The 20,499-nt window shown below is 38.9% G+C and overlaps 1 protein-coding gene across 2 annotated transcripts in view; it reads right to left on the bottom strand.

Annotated features, from left to right (window-relative positions):
* LOC127444526 (protocadherin Fat 1-like) overlaps positions 1-20,499 on the bottom strand; it is a 142,242-nt gene that overhangs the window by 77,442 nt on the left and 44,301 nt on the right. For both annotated transcript variants that reach the window (XM_051703928.1, XM_051703929.1), the window contains exons 4-6: positions 9,271-9,332; positions 1,344-1,673; positions 8-218 (exon numbers count right to left, since the gene is read on the bottom strand). In XM_051703928.1, coding sequence (XP_051559888.1) covers positions 8-218; positions 1,344-1,673; positions 9,271-9,332 — 603 coding nt within the window. The remainder of the gene's footprint in view (positions 1-7; positions 219-1,343; positions 1,674-9,270; positions 9,333-20,499) is intronic.

The following is a 20,499-nucleotide window of genomic DNA, read 5'->3' on the forward strand; positions in this document are numbered from 1 at the left end:
ACCATACCTGTTATCTCAAACCAGATCGATGTGTCCGCAGACTCCATGGCAATGACCCCGACCATGTGTGCCACAGGGTCGCTTTCCATGACAGAGAAGGAGTAAAATGGCTCTTCAAATGTCAGAGGGATGGCACTTGGCTCCGGCTTGGGGATCCATTCGATGTGTAGACGGCAGGTGGATGATTTCTGGGGTCGGCCATTATCTACTGCTTTAATCTGGTGTGTATATATGTAGAATAAACAAATGTGTCAAACAATACAAATACTTAAAGTGGTATGTCTTTCATTTATTCATATTCTGTACTATTATCATTTTTAAAGGTGAAGTATCTAATTTCTGCACCACTAGCACAGCCACACAGAATTGAAAAACATTACGTAAACGGTTTCCAAACATACAGTAGCCAACAGAGGCCATAAAATAAGCTGATCTTGAGAAAACAAGTCAGAAAAGTAATAATAATGCAAAGCCTTGAGGGCTTCCATAAGTTTGGAAACACTATCATTATTTTAGGGGTTCTGTTTAAAGATATCTATTAACTGAGATCTGTCCCACAAGAGAGAACCAAATTAAGCTCTATCAGGGAGAGATGCAACTCGCTGAACACTACTAAATGTAGGCAAGTCAGCATGGTGCCAGAACACCTGTCATCGTGACGTTTAGAATGCGACAGATGTCAGGTAATGAAACCAAGGGAGGTCTGGCAGAAATGTCACTGGCCACATGGCCAGGCAGAAAGTTTACTTTACGCTTACAAAACTTAACAATCAGAAGGACATTCAAGTATAATGAAGTGTCAGTCAGGTTTGAGAACACAGGTTCGCAATAGAGCGCAACAGTCAGGTTCCGGAAGTAAAAATAAAAAAACAAATAATAATAATTCTATAGGGGAATTGATTACTTTTGTCTTTTTATCCCACTGTCAAATAAATGTTTTGGTTAAAATCAAAGTTTGTAAGGTTGTGATTCACCTCAGAGTTGGCTGTTTTTTTTTTTTTTTTTTTAGCTTGAAACTCTTTTATTAAGGATTTTATGCAATCCTTACGGTAAAAAAATAATGGGAAAAATACTTACGGAACCAAGATGGCTGAAAAAATGGGTGGGCACTGTTACACTCTATTTTACAATAAATCTACAATCCAATACTGTCCAGGATATGTAAAAACCTTTCTCAAACACTAGAACTCAAGCTAATAAGCAAAAATTAATAGTATCCCATTTTGTCTAGACAAAACATGGCTTTGCTTTTTATATCAAACCTTTCCAAAATATAATCAGCACATGAATGAGAACTTAAAAATACAAATAATATACTGTGTGCTAAATGACTGAATCCTCACCGTTAAGATATCATACTCTCCAGCAGTGGACAGCTTCTTAGAAGAAACCAGGCCAGTTTTGGGCTCAATGAAGAACTTGCCCTGCTCATCTCCATCCTCGATGCTGTAAGAGATCTCAGCATTCGGTCCTTCATCTCGATCTGAGGCGATGACACGGTACACGGGATCTCTCTTCGTTAATCGCTCTTTCTCTGTTTTTTCTCGCTCTGGGAGTTTGATTTTGTAGACTTTCTCCATGAACTGTGGCTTGTTGTCATTCTCATCCAGGACTTTAACGATGACTCGGACCGTTGTTGACTTGATGGTAACGCCTTGGTCAGACACTGTGATCTGTGATGCAGGGACATGGCCAGAGACCAAGCAAAGGGAGAGACAAAACAGACTGTTAAAGGGATAGTCCACCCAAAAATTAAAATTCTCATTATTTTCTCAACCTCATGCCATCCTAGATGTGTATAACTTTCTTTCTTCTGCAGAAAACAAATTAAGATTTTTAGAAGAATATTTCAATTCTGTAGGTCTATAGAATGCAAGTGAACGGTGGCCAGAATTTTGAAGGTCCACATTTCACATAAAGGCATCATAAAAGTAATCCACAAGACTCCAGTGGTTTAATCAATGTCTTCCTATAGTGCCATCTAGCGCTCTACACATGCATCAAGCACTAGGAAGTGTAATCAAGCTTGAAATCATGATCATGCCTAGAGACTGCAATGGCAAGATGTATAGTGAAAAAGGAGTTATATTTTGATCTGTTCTCACCAAAAACCGACTGGATAGCTTCAGAAGACTTCAGAAGATTGATTAAACCACTGGAGCATGAATTACTTTTATGATGCCTGATTTGTGAACCTTCGGAGTTCTGGCCACCATTCACTTGCATTGTGAAGACAAACAGAGCTGAGATATTCTTCTAAAAATCTTTGTTTGTGTTCAGCAGAAGAAAGAAACACATCTTGGGATGGCATGCAAATCTTGGGATGCATGAGGGTGAGTCAATGATGAGAGAATTTTCATTTTTCATCTCTTTAAAGCCAGATTTATACTATGGAAGAAGCCAAACTTTTTTCTCCTGGACGAACTAAAGCACACTAGACGCACAAAGACAGCGTTTTTACTACGTGCGACATAGTTTTAAAATTAGTCTGTTTAGGGTAATGTCACGTGTTTAACGTACAGTTCCAGCAACAAGTAAAGCCAATAATGCAGGTTTTTCGCTCCATGAACCGCCGCTTTTAGCGCTCTGTCACTTCTTTGCTTCATTAAACTTGTCACGGCCCCTTCCAATTTTAAAAACTCCAATCTCTCTCTACTCAATTGTTGTGGCCACGCTTTGCAGAGTTTGTGTTGCAAATCGTATAAAAATGTATACTTCTGCACATTCTCTGAGAGACGGGCTTCAAAGTTATCCACTTTAACGCCAGTAACCTTGGTAAAAACTCCTTAGCTGGCACGCGCAATTGTAAATAAAAAATGCCAAGTCCAAACCACACACGTGATTAGTTTCAACACTCTTCAACCAGTCGAGTTCTCCTAGATCAAGAATTCCAGAGACCAGAAGAAATATCACCAAATGAACACATTGGCAGAACATAAACTTCACAGCATTTCGTCATCATTTGTAGGTGAACTACGCAAAGCCTGTTTGCCCAGTAAGTATAAATTTGCCTTAAGTCTATTATTACAACTTATTTCAACTACTTCTAAAGTCTCTTTCTTTGTCTGAAAATGTTTTGTTAATGACATTTTATTCATCAAACTGATATTTCCTGACAGCTTTAATGTTTGATCTGTTTGGAAAGAAAGTTTCCGGGAGGGGGGTGGAATAAAAGCCTGTAATCGAGGGGTGGAAAGATTCATTCACTCAGCTCTAGTTTTCCTTCTTCCTTTCATGTCAAATAACCCCAAACCCCAGGAGAGCTGGTGTCATAATGAACATTTTCAATTAGAGTGACAAAACGAGCGGTACAGAGAGAGGTGCATAGGACAATAATAGAACACACACAAGAATATCTGGCACGAGTGATTGAAAACCTTCATTATAGTGAGCGCTTCAATCAATCGGCGTTCAGAGGTAAAGAAAAATCTCCTGTTCGGAACACCAGGGCAAGTGTTCCTACCCGAGTCAATTGGCTGACAAAATTGAAGTAATTCCCTGTGCGCTTAGCTGTCGAACAATCTTTTCAGAAATACGGCAGAGTGAGAAGGGGCTTCCGGGGGTGAAAACAGACTGTTACGCATTTCTCTGTGTGATTGAGGGATAATATTTTCCGAGATAATTTCTCTTTTATGTAATTTGATGAAGAATACCGTAGACATATATTATGACTGTGATACCAGTCAGGCTATATGGGCTCAAAACTAGTGTGCATTTCAAGTCCAGCCTTACTGTGTTGTGTGGGGACCAACTCGTTGAATGAAGGAATTAATATTCAAGCATTAATCCAACAAACATTACAATAGATTGGTTTAGTTAAATTGCTTTCTGTGCGTACTCTAGTGACACAAAGAAATACAAAGCTTTCAAATGCACACCAGTTCTAACAGCAAAGCACTTTTGTCAAAACTACGAACAGTAACAGGGTTGGGAGCTGTTCCAAACCAGCGAAGACAGTGGTATTAAGCAGACACTGGTGGTTTGTTGAACATACACTCATGCTCAGAACGGTGTGTCCAATCTCAGCTGGTATCCGTTAACCAGCTCATTAATTTCCGCTGGATATCTTCAGTTAATCTTGGAAAATGCCCATTTGAGGCTGCTTAATGGTACGCTGGTGCATAAGCTGATGAATGCAAACACAAACAGAGACGCAGACATACACACTATTTCTCGCTAATGAACTCAGCAGACTTATGTAGCTTTGAGAGCAAAAATACAAAATTACTGCAGCCTACAGTGGAAGCAGATGAATAACAGGCTGGCACAGTCATTTAAAAGCATCTGTTCAACACTGTAAAAACTTTCCAGTAGTTGAAAACACACAGCATTTGCCATGAACAGTGAGTAAGCCCATAATGTATATTTGTTTTCAAAGCTGTCCAGAGCTGTTCAAAAGCTCTGGCCAAACAGATTTAATTAAATAAGATGATGTGGGACTTGGTCAGCTCCAGTAGCCCATTCTCCTTAACTGCGTAAGTGTTTGCATGCCTACTTTTTGTTTTTTAAATTCCATGAACTAGACAGAATTCAGCAGCTTAAATTAAATTTCCATTCCAGTAAAAAATTATTCCAGGTCTGCTTTTAACATCAATTACATAACTAGATTTTTTAGAGTCATGCTTGCTTTCATTCTTCGATGTTCAGAGTGGCTTTTAGCATGTTGCAATGTGTTTCATAGAGCATTCTATGGAAGTTTTAATAGTTTTATGTTTTATTGACCAATGTCCGATATGATTTTAGACAACCCTCATTCACACGTTTCCATTCATCCCCGCACCTTGCATGTTTACTAAATATTTTAGCAAATTTGATAAAGCTTTCAGCAGCTATTAAAACTGCTGTACTCTCAACTCAGTTAAAACAGTCTACCATGTCTAAATCCACTTTGCTGATTTATTTATTAACAAAATCAGCATAGAAAATGGCAAAAAGGTCAGCAAATTCCATCTGGGCCTGCAGATCGCTTAAAAAAGTAAATGGCAAACATCTCCTCATGAAGTCACGTGATCTGAGGTATCATTTACACCCAAGTTTAATACTTGGGGTTAGGGAATTGTCAAATAATTATAGTGATGCTTGACTAAGCAAAAACCACTAATAGAGTGAAAATGTCATAATCTTAAACATTACAAATGTGTTTTGCCATTTTTTATTTTTTTTATGCAGGAACTCCAGTAACTGCATTAACATGCCTGGCAAACAGGCAAAGCAACACCGTGCATCCTTAGACATTGAGGGTCGATTCCCAGGAATACATTTAATTTCTTTGCAAATCAACTTAAGTGAATCGTGTGCACTTTTTCCTGTTTTGTTTTGGAAGTTCAAAAGACCGACAAGGCCAGCTCTCTGACGTGCTGTGCATGCCTCAACATGTCCCAGAGTAGCGCTCTCTCTCTCTCTCTCTCTCTCTGTGTACTTTATTTTCTCTTCTGTCCCTCCCTTCCCCAACTATGAGCATTTGCAGCCCCCAAAACACCTTCCTTCCCAGCTCTTATATGTGTGTGAAAGTTTGCAGGGCTCTCTCCAATGTATGTCACATACACTTTCCAATGCTGAGGCTGCCCCCACATAGCTGCCTTTCCCTTCCCCCAGGCATCTGCTGGCTCCAACTAACCTCACAGAACCCATGACCACTGGCTCATTCCCGCATCTCCTGGGGCGCTGTGCCCAGCAGGAGTGCACTGCCCCTGGGAGAAAGACAGCCAGACTCCTAGGCAGAAGGCTTGGTGAGACAAGACCCCTGGAGGGATGATGTCAATAAAGAACTTCCTGTTGCTGGACCCCTGACTAAACACTGTCCAAAAAAACCAAATGGCTGGGGTTGTCATGACTACTGTAATGGGCCACCAAAGCGGCAGGAGAGAAAAAGAGAAACAGGATCCAGAAGAATGCATGTGAACAGCAACTGGACTGAGTGGTCATTTGTTTATTTGCCTTTCCCTGCAACGGTCTAAATCATAGCAATAATCTAATTAAACATGAGATTATAACAATCCTAGAAGGTGTTTAGACAGAAAGGAAGAAAGTCTAAAAAAGGTCGCTTTGAGTTGCTCTTTTGAGTCATGTGCAAATTTTGCCATCAGTACAGTATGCCGCATCTTTGCACGTCATTGGTGCATGCGTCTGCCATTGACTAAGCAAAAAGATTTGAACAAAGCAGTCGTAGTGTGCATGCGTTGAATGCGTCCATATAGGCTCACGGTCAAAATAGTTTACTTTGAAAGACTGAGCACTTGACGATATGCGAGATGAGTGACATGCAGAAAAACTAAGTATAACCTTAGTTATAAGGACCATAAAAAGTCCTTTTGGATTATAAGAAGTTTTGTTCAATAGAAAGTTTATAGGTATTTAGTCTATTTATTTGTTGCATGTCTGTCCTTTACCCTATTCAATTTATTTTTTAATTGTTGGTATATGTACACATGTGTCAAGTGAACATCTTTGGCCATGTTTGGACATGTCTCATTTGTTTTTTAAGGTCGAGTTAAAAATAATTGAACTTTTCAACACACATCTCGAGATCCCTGCACATAGTTCCATTCTGCTGTACTCCATTCAGCTGTTATGAACATCCCCTAAAAAAACATGTCTGGTGGACATGACCCAAAACCATCCTAATTATAGAGAGTTTCCTTAACACCAAGTCTTTGGCACAACCCACTGGTAAGTTGATTTAAAAATATGTTAAATATTTTGCACATCCCTTCACTGTCATTCTATTTTTCTTCTGTTTAGAAATATATTTAGAAATGTGTGTATCTGTTGTTTTTTTCTGTAAACTCACAGAGACACATGTGCATCAGTTATTTTGATTCTGAAGTCAGGGCTGGCCACAAAGTAATGCAGTTTTACTTTTCTTTTTAAAAGTGCAATTAAAAGGGTAAAATATCTCAGCTAATAAGACAGCTGGACAGGTAAAGACAGCTAATATACTACAACCAAGTCGAACAAAGAAAACTACACGCACCACCAAACTCCCAATTCCCACAGTTAAAAAAATAAAAATCTTATTTAATTAAAAACCGGAGGAACAGATATAACCTTAAGGGGATCTTGGCACTACCAATATTTAACTGAATTGTTGGCATTAGCTAATTACAAGCTAACTGTCTATCGGTCAGCAGGGTTTGCTTTGAAGTCAAGAGGAGCTCTTCACATCACAGATGTATGGAGAAAAAAAGGGAGGACAGACACTGGGTGAGCGTATGCTTCAGGGTGTACCATCCTCCCTGGTTTTATTTCCTGTCCACATCCCTCCTGTCATTTATCCTCCCATTCGCAATACAATTAGAGCTGCAGAAATGGGCATGAAAGCACTGGGAGGGGTTGGCACAAATTTGCCAAATGAAATTATGTGCCACCGACCTTGAATTGCACAATCTATAAAGATAATTAAAGGAGCATCAGTCTGTTAAGTTTTCACCACACAACTTGCAGTGATATCAGCAAGCTGCGGTTTTTGGGAGGAAGAAGAAAGGGGTGGGTGGTAAAGAGTTATTGAGAGAGAGTGTGAGAGAGAGAGAGCAAGAGCAGCTTGCAGCTCAATTAAAATCCACAAGTATAAACTTTGGCTGGGCAGGGTGACGCTTCCTGTTCTGGCCTGCCTAATCCCGAGCCGGTACACTGAGAGAGAACAAAGGCAACCTCCCCACACACACATATACACACACCTACCCTCCACAAGCACCGGATATCTAAATCCCCTCAGAAGCACATTGGAAGGAATGGAGGGGGGAGAATGCACCCCTCTCATGTGTGCAGTTTAGTATGGTTGCAAACTCTCAGGCTCGTGGCCTGGGTTTAATAAAGCCAAGGTAGAAGTTTTCAATAAACTGTTTTCCTTCATTTTAAACCATTAACTTTTTTTACCCAAAGAGTTCTTCTTAAGGTAATATTCCATAGTTAATAAAAGTACTAACAATGAAAATAAATTACAAATGTTTTCACAGATACAAACTTAAGGCCTATGCACACCAAAGGCGATGCGATTATGAGTGGCAAATCGCCGACAAATGGCCCTTTCGCATAGAAAGCGAAGCGAATGACCGATGTTTACACATTCACGCCTTAACAAAAGGTGGCGCTGCAATTTTACCCCGCAAAGCACATATAGAACAAATAGCACAAACTATTTGAGTTCACATGCTGGACAAGTTGACTTGCAGTTTTATCATGTACACAGAGTCTGAGGGGTGATTAGAGACTAAAAAAAAAAAATACGGTTATTATAATTTAAGGTTAAAACATGTTATCATTTGGAACAAGAGTGATTATATGCCACTGCCACACATTTATACTTAAATACATTTGTTTAAAATCATTGCATAATACACACTTACAGTGACTGTTAAAACAACTGTGTTATACATGTGATCAAAATCCTTAAATGTGACGACATTTAAACACTTCAAGAGTCTATATAATACACACAATTCAACAAAACACATCTTCAATCTGACCTATTATTAGATACTTAAAAACTAACTGCTGTCAATGACTGTAAGCACAGCAATAATGATTACATAATTTAGTAGAGATACCACCACGTTTTTGGTATACAAAGGCATTTTGATACAAAGACTTGAGTGCTGAGAGTTACAGCAATGGTATTAATATTATAAATATTTGGCGAGTTAAATGTTGGTGGTCAAAACAGCTTTCTGTGCTTTAGCGCCACCAGTTGCACTGGTTTAGGTCTCTGCAACGGGTTCTGACAGGTAATCCAAAGCTCATATTTTACTGGTTTGGCCATTTCATCGGCTGGCGACAAAAAAAAAAAAAAACATTTACATTATACATTCACTGTAAAAAAAAAAACTCACTTTGTTGCCGCGTGATTCGGCATGAATGTTCACTCCAGGTGTGAATGGCTTGTTAGGAATCTATTGTTTTGATTCAAAATGTTAATCGTGCCAAGAAATTGCAGCAAAATTCCGCGTTTGGTGTGTGTTTGGTGTGCAAAGACCTTTACAATGGAACTCCCAATAGACTTGCATTGAAAGTGCATTTCTGCACACTTTTTTTTGTTTGTTTTTACTAACGAGGTACAAGTGAAATTATTTTCTGTGGTAATTAAGAGCATGCTACTGATGGTGCCAGTTGAATCAAGAATATGATATGATGGCTATGATAAAGAACATGATGACCTGCATTTTTGGAAATGTTAGACAGATTAAGTGTTTCTAGTTTTGTGATTGGCTGCTGTAATGAAGAGTGGGAGTGTTGTGAACATGTGATTGGTGGAATTATTCCTAGTGTTTTTACCTCCAGAATGTGTTCGTCCTGTTGCTCTCTGTCCAGCTTCCGAGACGTGGTGATGACCAGACCTGCAAACACAAGAACGCAACTTAAATAACCCAACTGAACTGTGATATGTACTTTAACTAAATAAAATCTAATGCACTTACAGTAACAGACTAACTTGGCGCACCACAACCCCCCCACTCACATTAAACACCACAGATTCAGCTGCACATAACTGCATGACTGTTTTAAATCTGAACAAACACCCATAGTGTAAACACTCACTCACATGGCCTAAAAATAGAAAGCAAAAACCTCACACACTATGTGTCACTATCCTCACAACGATCATTGCAAACAGCTTTAACTCCACTAAAATCTTTAAAGAAAGAGCAAAATCTCAGTGTAACTATCACTCTGTTTACTCCATGTGTGAATATGTAAGTAGATGTGTGTTTTTCTGTGTGTGTGGGTTGGTTTTAGGAGATTTCTCTTAAAGGCTCTACATTACAGCAAAATAGGATCTGTGCTCAGTGCAAATCCAGGAGAAAAGAGTTTATACAGAAAGAGAAATCTTGAAGAACTATGCAAATAAGCATGATTCTGTACAGAGCGTCTCGATAACAGATAATAAGCAGACTTGTGTTTCTCCATCTGTGTAATTGTAAATTAGACAGGGCAGAGAGTGCGGGAGACACTGCCAGCTCCAGCCACACGAGAGACGCCTGCCGACTGCACCACGTCTGATTTGTGCAAAAAAGGATTTCCGAAACCAGAAGCCATCAATGGCACACATGCAGGAAGCAGAAATAGCCCAGGCCGCAACACGCCTCCCTCTCCCGGTCAAAACTCAGCTCTTTTTCTCAGTCAAACATGGGATTGAAAATAAACTCTAAACATAGGTAGTCATCAAACTCTCTGCTCTTTTAAGTGTTGTATTAAAGGAGTATTCACAATGCTCTGAAAGTTTATGAACCAAGAACCTGATTGCATGCAGATGTGCTTGCTGTCTGCAATGATAGAGAATCAAGACACATCTCAAGGCTCAAATTAACCTTTCCTTCACCTAGCTATCATTCCACAAGAGTGCATGTGTGTATTTCACTTCAGGGCTGATGTGTACGGCTGTTGAACAGACACATAAGAACAAGCTGCAAAATAGCTGCAAGCAATGATGATGGGCCCGAGAACCATGGGTCCATTTCCACCCGGTGGCTTTTGGAAAACAATGCAAGGTGGACACACGCATTTGGCATTTGACATTATTCTTAACAATTTTAAGTAATTTGGGTAAATATAAGAGGACTATTTTAAAGTCTGTTGTAAGAGCCACGCTTCCAGCTGCCAGGTGGTGGCGCTATGACTGTGACCCAAAATAGTTACATCCTTGTGATTTGCCTCCAAGACTAAACATATATCTCAATTTTGTCCTAAATCACACATTTCACACAGAAGATATCAGACACTTCCTGTTTCCCATTTTTTGCCATTAACTTAATGCCTCACAATGGCAACACTGTTTGATATATCAAAAATCTGTTCACAATTTAGCATCTTCAATGTCTTGGCATAATGTTGTCTAAATGTGGTGACAGTCTCATGAATCCCCTAGGAGGAGTATTTAAAAGTTCAGAGACTGCAATATTTAAAAATTAAAAATGGCCGACTTCCTGTTGGAAGCTAATAACTATAATTATGAAAGTTGTCCAGCTTGATGAGAACTATTTATTTACCAATTTTGGTGACTGTAGGTGAAAATGGGGGTGCTACAGAGGCCATCTTACATGCCCATTTTAAAAGGGGCACTACAGAGCAGCACCCCCCCCAATGGCCAATGACTCTGATGTGTCTGCAAAATTTCATGAAATTTTAAGGATGCCAAGTGCCTCAAAACCACCCAAATATAGTAAGAAGGAATAATAACAATTAATTTGTTGCCATCGCAACACTATTTAAGATGACAATTTTACATCAGCAGTGTCTTGATATTATTCTAAAGAATTTTGAAGCAATTCATGTAAACATAAGAGGACTATTTCAAAGTCTGTTAAAAGTGCCATACTTTCTTCTGCCAGTTGGTGGCGCTATGACCGTGACCATAATAGCCGCATCCATGTGATCAGCTCCCATTACCAAATATACAGCTGAATTTTCATCAAAATAACACAATGCACACAGAAGATATAAGGCACTTCCTGTTACCCATTTTTTGCCATAAATGTATTGCTTTTCCATGGCGACACCGTTCAAAATATAAAAATCAATTTGCAATTTAGCATCTACAATATCTTGGCATGATGTTGCACAAATTTGGTGCCAGTCACTTGAATCCCCTTGGAGAAGTATTTAAAAGTTCAGAGCCTGCGATTTTCAGAAAATCAATAATGGCTGACTTCCTGTTGGGTGGAGCTAATGACTGAGTATGAAAGTTGTACGGCTTGATGAGAACTATATGTATCAATTTTGATGAATGTAGGTGAAAATGGGGGTGCTACAAAGCCCCCCTTGCAAAATTTCAAGAGTTTCATGCATATTAAGTACTACAAAATTACTGAAAACCTTGAAAAGAATAATAATAATAATCCTTAGAAGAACAATAGGGCCTCCGCACTTTCAGTGCTAGGGCCCTAATTAGAGATGTCCATCGTTCATACCCACAATCCCTGCCCCCCCACCAAAAAAAATCATTGGCTAAGCGTGGACAAGGACAATTACAGTTCAGATATTTTGGGAAAAAGAAAAACAAGAAATTGGAAGACAGGAGATGTAAGAACAAAGAAAGAAAGAAAGAAAGGATGGATCGCCAGTGTTTGGGTTGATGGTTGGCTCATATGCAGGCAGTGAATTGTGCTTTGTGTAGCAGCCTCATCATTTCATTAGTGGTAGCACCCTCAGATGATGTTTACCCTCATTGTTTCTGAGAAAGTAAATGAATTCTGCCCAAAGATTTCATTATTTGATCCGTCACTATGTACACTGAGGTATTTAGAACTTGTGCTGGCCTCGCTCAATGCAAGCGCGTGACCCTCGGCTAAAATCTCCTCTGCTAACCACTGTAACTCCAACAGTAAACACATTGTTAAATCTCACATATAATGGGGAGAAGAAAGGAAAAAACTAAAGAGAAAATAGCAAAAAGATCAATGGAGTGTCTCGGTAAATGACACTCTGCCCTTTCCTCTAAAATGCTTCTGCGCCGGCAAAAAAAGAAGGGCTATTTTTTTTTCTTTCTGGCGCTCTTGAACGCAATCTCGCTCAGACAGAAGGCCACTGATAGTCTTTAGAAAAGGTATTATTTAACAGGCAGAAATTCAGCACCTTGTGTCCAAGACTGAGACACCACATTCCTCATTAACGTCTCAAGCGCACACACTGCTCTCAGACACAGATAAATGTATATACAAAATGCTCTCGCAGCCCACTAACACTATAGTGGGTAGAGCCAGGCAATGTTCCCAAATGCACCCTACCCCTCCTCCTTATTCTAACATGCACACTGGCACATACTGTGTGTGAATGGTAGCCATTCCAGAGTTAAGAGAGAGGTAGAAACAGGCAACACTTCAGGTTGAGAATGGAAACTTTGCTGGGTTTGTGTCTCTCTGAAGAAGCCTCACACCATTAACCTCCCACAGAACACTCAATAGAGCCTATCAAAGACCCAAATGAGACACACACTCACACTCAAATCAGCCACACTCACGCACACACGTGTGCTCAAATAGAAGAAAAGCTGCAAATGCTGAATGATATCATATTTTTCTAAAAATACTTTGTTTCTACAACAATGTATTCTAAATAGTTGCCAAATTTGCATCAAATAGCTTAAAAAGGCCTGACTTGGTGTGTAATTGTGTGGGCAACGAATGGAAAATGGAAAAAAAGGTGTTTACATTGACAGCATTTTACTTCAAACGGAAGTGGTTTATTCTCAATGAGAGTGGGTGATTTGAGGAAACATAAGCAACAATCAAAAGTTTAACTTTATACAAATGCAAAGAGGAGCAATGCGGCAACTGCCAATGGCATGTCCGACAGCAGTTGGCTACTGCCATAGGAACACCAACTAGAAAGCAATGGTACAGCAACTTTCAACAATTTATTCATTGTCAATCAGTACATTTACATGTGCAGTTACAACTGAGCAACAGCAGGTTTTTGCGTAGTCGATCTATAGTCTTCACCCGTCTGTTCAAGTATTCATGTGTACAGGGTTTGAAATTAACACCTGCCAACCCGCCAAATGTGGCAGGTAACTCCATCACTCTTACTAGCCACTTTGGCAGGTGACGTTTTCTGGGTTTTTCCTGCATTGAAATTTATTAAATTTGGGCGACTTGGAGTTGCGTTGCCGAAGCAAATTTATTGATATTCATGCTTCTCATAACTAACGCGCATCTGTGCAGGCGAAGTGTGCTTTCGCGTGACAGCTGTAGCGCACATCAGCGTACTCCAGAGATAAGATCGCCAGAGATCTGACCATACGTCGTTTTGTTAGCGAAGCTGAGCGAGCATTTTCAATACACATCACATCATCAGTTTTTAAAATACACATCATTCTTACTAAAAGGTTTTTATTTTTTTCCTGCAGTAACACTAACTGGTAACTTGTAGATTCATATAAAATCTAGTGAAACTATTAGGCTTTATTTTTATCACAACTGTGAAAGTTGTTGTTAAAGGATTCTAAATGTATTGAGGCTATTAGTTGTTTTTAGAAAAGACTAAACATTAACCTAAACACAGTAATTTAAAGCCATCCATGGTCTTACCTGTGGTAATGGCCTTGCCACTATTAAACAGTGCTATAACAATGGTAAATTTAATGAAGGGGTTAAAACTTCCATGAATTATGGACAAATTATTGACCTGTTCTATCCTACTCCTGTTCTAACTGGCCATATTTGCCTTCAGATATCCTATAGGTGACTTAGGCCTGTGTCCTGCTAAAGTAATATTATTCTCATTCAAATAAAATGCATGCAGTTACAGTCTCCAGTTACCTTTATCACTTTTTGCGAGGTGGGGAATTTTGGCTAGTGAACATGCAGAGTGGCTACTAGTGACCTTGGAACACCAATAGCCACAGTGGCCGACGAGCCAAAAAGTTCATTTCAAACCCTGCATGTGTATGAATAAATGCTGGACGAAGCCAAGCCACAATTGCATTATTTAGGCCCGTTAGTCCAACTTTGCAAAAATCAAACTGATCATTACAAGACTAAAGAGTATACATGACATTTAAAAAAAGAAAAATTATTGTTTTAGTCTGACTGAAATCGAAATTAAGTCTGACTGAAGTCTGAATGTACCTTTACAAAACACTACTTGTGACTGACCTCAAGTTAAATAAACATTTCAAAAACATTTCTACTAGTATCAGAAAAGTTTTAGCAGTGGCCTTGGACTGAATTTAATTTGATCTAATATCTGTTGAAGCCATGTGTTTTTGTGGACACAGTAAAATGCTGATGTCTCCAGGCGAATCACACAATAGGACCTCTCATACTCATTGGTGGATAAAGCAGACATCATCTGAATAAATCCCATCAGTCCCATCCAGTGGTTTCGGCTCTGTCGCCACATTTAGCAACCAAAGGCCCCTGGGGGGCAGTTGATGGTAGGAAATTCCTATCTGAGAGTGACTGAGATTACTAAGAGAGAGAGAGAGAAAGAGCGAGAGAAAGAGAGGGGGAGTGAGAGAGAATGAACAAGAATAAAGAGACAAATCCCTGGAAGATAATGTCTCTTTCAAAACATTTTTTTTGATTTGAGTATTCCAAAGCTCACAGCTCACTCATGCATGACCTGGATTTACAGCACTAAATCATTGCATTCCTGCCTCTGTGCAAGCTTGTGCGCACAAGGTCATGTCTGCATGTTCGAATTAAGAACCTAACATTGATTTTTTTCAACATTATAAGGTATGGAGCATCAGGTGAAGTGTGTTTCTGCACCACTATCAGCACCAAACAGAATGGCAAATATTATGATTATTGGTATGATATTCAGGCAGTCCTACCCTAAACCAATGGTTAAGCCAGAAGTTGCCATGCTGAGCCACTCAAAAAACGAAATTAAAGAAAAATAGTTCTTTGTTGATTATTTTTTCTTACAGTAACTTGGGTAACAGGGCTGAAATGTTGAGCTTGATGAATGCAGTCAACACTACAATTTGCGTAAAATGAGAGAAAACGAAATAATTTTATTTACTTTTCTTCCCGCCGTGCTGAAAAAATGGCCCAAATGATGTTACATCTTGGGTGCCACAATTTTAAGGATGTTAGTTTTTTGTAGTAACAGGGCTGTGCACAAAATGTGGGACATAGCAAAAATTGGTTTTGGTAATAAATAGGTACAGTTTTTACTGTAATTAATTGTAATTATGACATAGCTCTTAAATTATGACATTTTAATTGCTGGTCAAGCAAGTTAAGCCCTCTGAGGTAGGAATTGACGAAAAGTCAAACTGACCATTTTAATGGGGGAAAGGGATATACAAACATTTTATGTGTTTAAAAACTAGCTACTTATTTATGCTTAATTGTTCATTTTATTTTAGTTAATAGTTTATCTAACTTGTATAGTTCTAATAAAAAATAGGATTTGGACCTCAAATGTTCTACAAAAAGTAATGGGACACCTAAGTGTATCATATTTGTGGAACATTTGGGATGTCAACCTGCGAATGGCTTAGTTACAGTTGTCTCAGCACATTAAATTGGGTTAGGCAAAAATTACATACTTCACCTTTAAGGGACAGATATTTCAACAACAAGCTTCTCGTTCTGCAGCAAAACACATTGCATGTATTACATGGAGATATAATAAGCAAAATACCCTCTGGAGAGATCCTGTAGGAAGACTGTAAATAGCTTACTCTAAGATCAGAGGTCAAGCTCTTTTGTGGACTTTTCTTGCTTTGCCTACATGCGGGTTGAATATCAGGGGAGATTTCTGGGGTGTGAAATCCGTAGGTTAGCAGTAAACAAGCAGGACAGGTGCACCGCTGGATATGCTTCACAAGCCTCTAAAACCCTGCAACTTTATCCACAGGAATGAGAGCGAGGGAGGGGGAGCGAGTTGTGTTTTTTCCTCCGCATCTCGCTTTAGTTTTCCATCCTTAATAACCTTTTGTGCCTTATGCCAATTATGGGAGCCTAAAAGGCAGGAAATGACAGGAAGTTGTTGGATGTAATATCCATTTCTTTTCAAGCTTCCCTTGCTCAGGGTTGAACCTTTTGTAAAGAGCACTTGGCATTGTTGTCTAACAGCCTCTGTTTCTTTTCTTTTTTTTCCTTTAAAAAAAGCAGGGCCTTGCTGAAAGCTGATGCAAAAGTCGAAAGGAGGAGAGAGGAGAGGAAAGCAGGCCTTGTGAATCATTGCAGCGATATCCTCCTTTCACTCCAATTAAACAAGCAGAGCAGAGCTCAAAGGCACAGAGGTGGCTCGTAGACTTTCTAATTACCTGAGTTGATTTTTATCCCAACAGCCAATGTTCTTGATATTGTCGGTACAGAAAGCTAAAACTACAGTGGTAAAGGGACAAAGAGAGAGCTAATGCAGATATCTCTTTGTCCCTTTACCACTGTAGTTTTAGCTTTCTGTACCGACAATATCAAGAACATTGGCTGTTGCCCACCGGCTAGATAAATAATTCCCATACTCAACACTACCTGCACGCCTAGGGTTCAAAATGAACAATCGGGAAGTGTAAAATACGATTTGCATTAGAAAATTAAATGAACCATTTTATAGTGGACCACAAACTGGCCACTTGGTTGGTTACTTTTTAGGAACAGCAATATATGCATGGTTTAAACTGAAGTGAGTGAATCAAATTGAATACGAAAACACAAGCAAAAATGTTGCGACTTGCAAGTTTTCGAATAACTTTTATTATTATTATTATTATTATTATTATTAGTGGGTAATTTTTTCCAATTATTTTTCAAAATGTACCACTAGTTCAGCTAGACTTTTTTTTTTAACTAAAACTAATGCAAAATGCAGTTTCATGGCTGTTAAAAAATATACTCACAGAGCACTTTGTTAGGAACACCTGTACACCTACTTATACATGCGATTATCTAATCAGCCAATCAACTGAAGCAGTGCAATGCTTCAGTTAATGCTTACATCAACTATCAGAATGGGGAAAAACGTGATCTCAGTTTGATTTCGACCATGGCATGATTGTTGGTGCCAGATGGGCTGGTTTGAGTATTTCTGTAACTGCAGATCACCTGGGATTTTCACACATAACAGTCTCTAGAATTTACTCAGAATGGTGCCAAAAACAAAAAACATCCAGTGAGCGGCAGTTCTGTGGACGGAAACAACTTGTTGATGAGAGAGGTCAACAGAGAATGGCCAGACTGGTTCGAACTGACAAAGCCTACGGTAACTCAGATAACCACTCTGTACAATTGTAGTGAACAGAATAGCATCTCAGAATGCACAACATGTCGAACCTCGAGGTGGATTGGCTACAACAGCAGAAGACCACGCTGGGTACTTTTTTAGGACCATAGTGTTCCTAATTAAGTTCTCGGTGAGTGTATGTATGGACAGTAAATTTCTTAAATCCACTCGCCTAGTGTAGGTGTACCAAAATGTATCTTGGACCCTATGCACACCACAGAGGAGAGTATTTACTTCTGGACGTATGGGGCTATTAGAATGCATGTTTTAATCATCATAAATAACAAAAGTGTTCCTCTGGCTTGCTTAAGCAGAAAATGCAGCTTTCAGTTATGAAAAATATTCAGACATTTGATCCCTCTGTGTCCCTCCCTCCCTCTCTCTCTCTCTCTCTCTCTCTCTGCACATGGGCTTCCGCTCTAAGAAATGAGTAGTCATGTTCAATTGTGCAAATACAAATGCTCGCTCACACAGAGGCTATTTCTATATCACGCTGTTCAAAGTGCAACTCAGCGGGGTTCTTTTGAAACCAAGCTGAAAGCAAATTTCAGGCAGATGGACTCTCTTCAATTTTTCTTCACTAACAGGTAGAACACAGAAAGATCCCTTACACACACAGTTAAGCAAAAAAAAAAAAAAAAAAAAAAAGCTAGTGTAGACACTGAGAGAGAACATTTCATGAGGGCAAACGAGGAGACGGTGAGTCTAGCGGTCCGCCCATATACCTCAAAGAGCAAAGGACTCTGGGATAGACCTCAGAGAAACAGAAAGAAAAATAAAGTGTGAAAGAATGAGAGAGCAGAGGGAGTGTATAAGTTAACAAATACATGTACATTTATGCAGGGACACACACAGGTGTACTCTTATGCACATGTATTCACACACACACAACGTATTTATGCAAGAACAAACCCACACACTCCCTATCACTTCAACTGCCTTGTGAGAAGGGACTGAGGTCAGTGCGAGAAAGGCTAACCACACTCAGGCTCTTTTGCATGACTTGACTCACAAAAACAGGAACAATCCAATCACCTGGACTGTGTCATTATCCTCAGCCACACTCGCTGAAAAAAATCTGCACTCACAACGACAATTAATGCAGCTCTAGGACAAAACCCAAATCCAACAGGGACACACGTTGCTCTGCCAGGTACCTCCCTGGATATTTATGGTGCTTTCTGTTGAGTCTGGCATTGCTGCACAGATGTCAGAGAGAACTACAGTCTTTAAATTATATGACCTGGAGTTCTATAGGGACCATCTTCGTTATATTTTATATTACATATTCCACTTATAATACTTTTACTAAAACATTTTTTGAGAATGAACAGGATGTGCAAAAAAAAAAAAAAAAAAAAAAAGTTTAAACCCACTTGAACCTTCTTGTCGTATTTACTTCACCTTCACATAATGCCATTATTTTGGAAGAGCATCAAAAATAAATAAAATAATTTATACTATTTACTAACTTATTATTCACAATATTGCATTTTAGATCGTTAGCAAATCATTGCAATTATTTCATGAATATTCAATAAATTGCCCAGTCCTTATAACAATGCCAGTATTCACCAACTTGTTCTTTGGTGTACGAAACCTTGAATGAATGACTAGTATATGTAGGTTAATAATACTTTTTATTACTGTATTTTTTTATTGGTGCATACAAATAAAAAAAGATTAAATATCATTCTTAATTGAATGTGTTCAATTAGTGGAAATAAAACATGCCATCATTATTTTTAACTAAAGTTTCATGCTTTAAACATTTTGAATCCACTTGGCTACAATGGCTCTTTAGATGAAATTATGGTACCTCTGATAAAAAAACACCTTTAAACCAATTCATAGCAAATACAAAATTATCAAGATTTATGTTGAATATCATTAATATGCTGAAAAATAGGATGGGGGGAGTTTTTGTAGCAATATAAGGTAGCCTTAACTGGTATGGAAACATTATTGATAGGCCGATATATTGGCTCATATTTGGCCCATTAGAGATTTTCAGCCACTAACTGTGCCCACTTGTCTGGTTAAAGTGTAAGCACCCCCTTTTGTCATCATTAACCTGCCTTATATACTATATAATAATATTAAATTGGCCATCTGTTCTACTGCTCTCTAGATATTGGCATTGACCATTGAAAAAACCCATATCCTTTGACCACAAAAGCATGGTTGTGATGTAATAATGAACCGTTTTTGCGGCTTACTTTCCCACAAACGTTAAGGGAGGGAGCTTTGTTCAGTGAACGTTAGAGTATGTCTGCATAGTACATTGCACTCTTTTATTTCAAAAGATCAAGGAAAATCATGTTTGCCATGGTATGTCCCCTTCAATGAAACACAAAAGCAGCACTAAGACCTGTTTACCATTGCCAAAAGACAAACAGCACCTCTCATCCAAGGCCTAGTTACCTCACACACACACACACACACACACACACACACAAACACGTACACAACTAAATCAACCAGTCAATATCATCCAAGTTGGTTTTGAGACAAAGCAGACAATAATGTCCACTGACAAATAAATAATTAAACTAAGATGCTTCACATGTGCTCTTCTCGGATCTACCAGCAAACCAACAAACAAGTTTATTCTGTTTCTTCCCACAGGTCTTATTTTTTTCACTACAGCTTTGTAGAAGCACCAGCACTGGGCTCTGCACTTTCCGAGCATGTAATTACAGAGGTTTTGCCTGCTATATATTTAACTGCTTTATCATCAGGCGTGACATATTGGGAAAGAAAATTAAATACTAACAGAGGTCGGCGGTGATAACAATTAATCTCTGTATTCAAAATGAAATGAAC

Source organism: Myxocyprinus asiaticus, chromosome 8 (genome assembly GCF_019703515.2).
Source record: "Myxocyprinus asiaticus isolate MX2 ecotype Aquarium Trade chromosome 8, UBuf_Myxa_2, whole genome shotgun sequence".
Lineage (NCBI taxonomy): Eukaryota > Metazoa > Chordata > Actinopteri > Cypriniformes > Catostomidae > Myxocyprinus > Myxocyprinus asiaticus.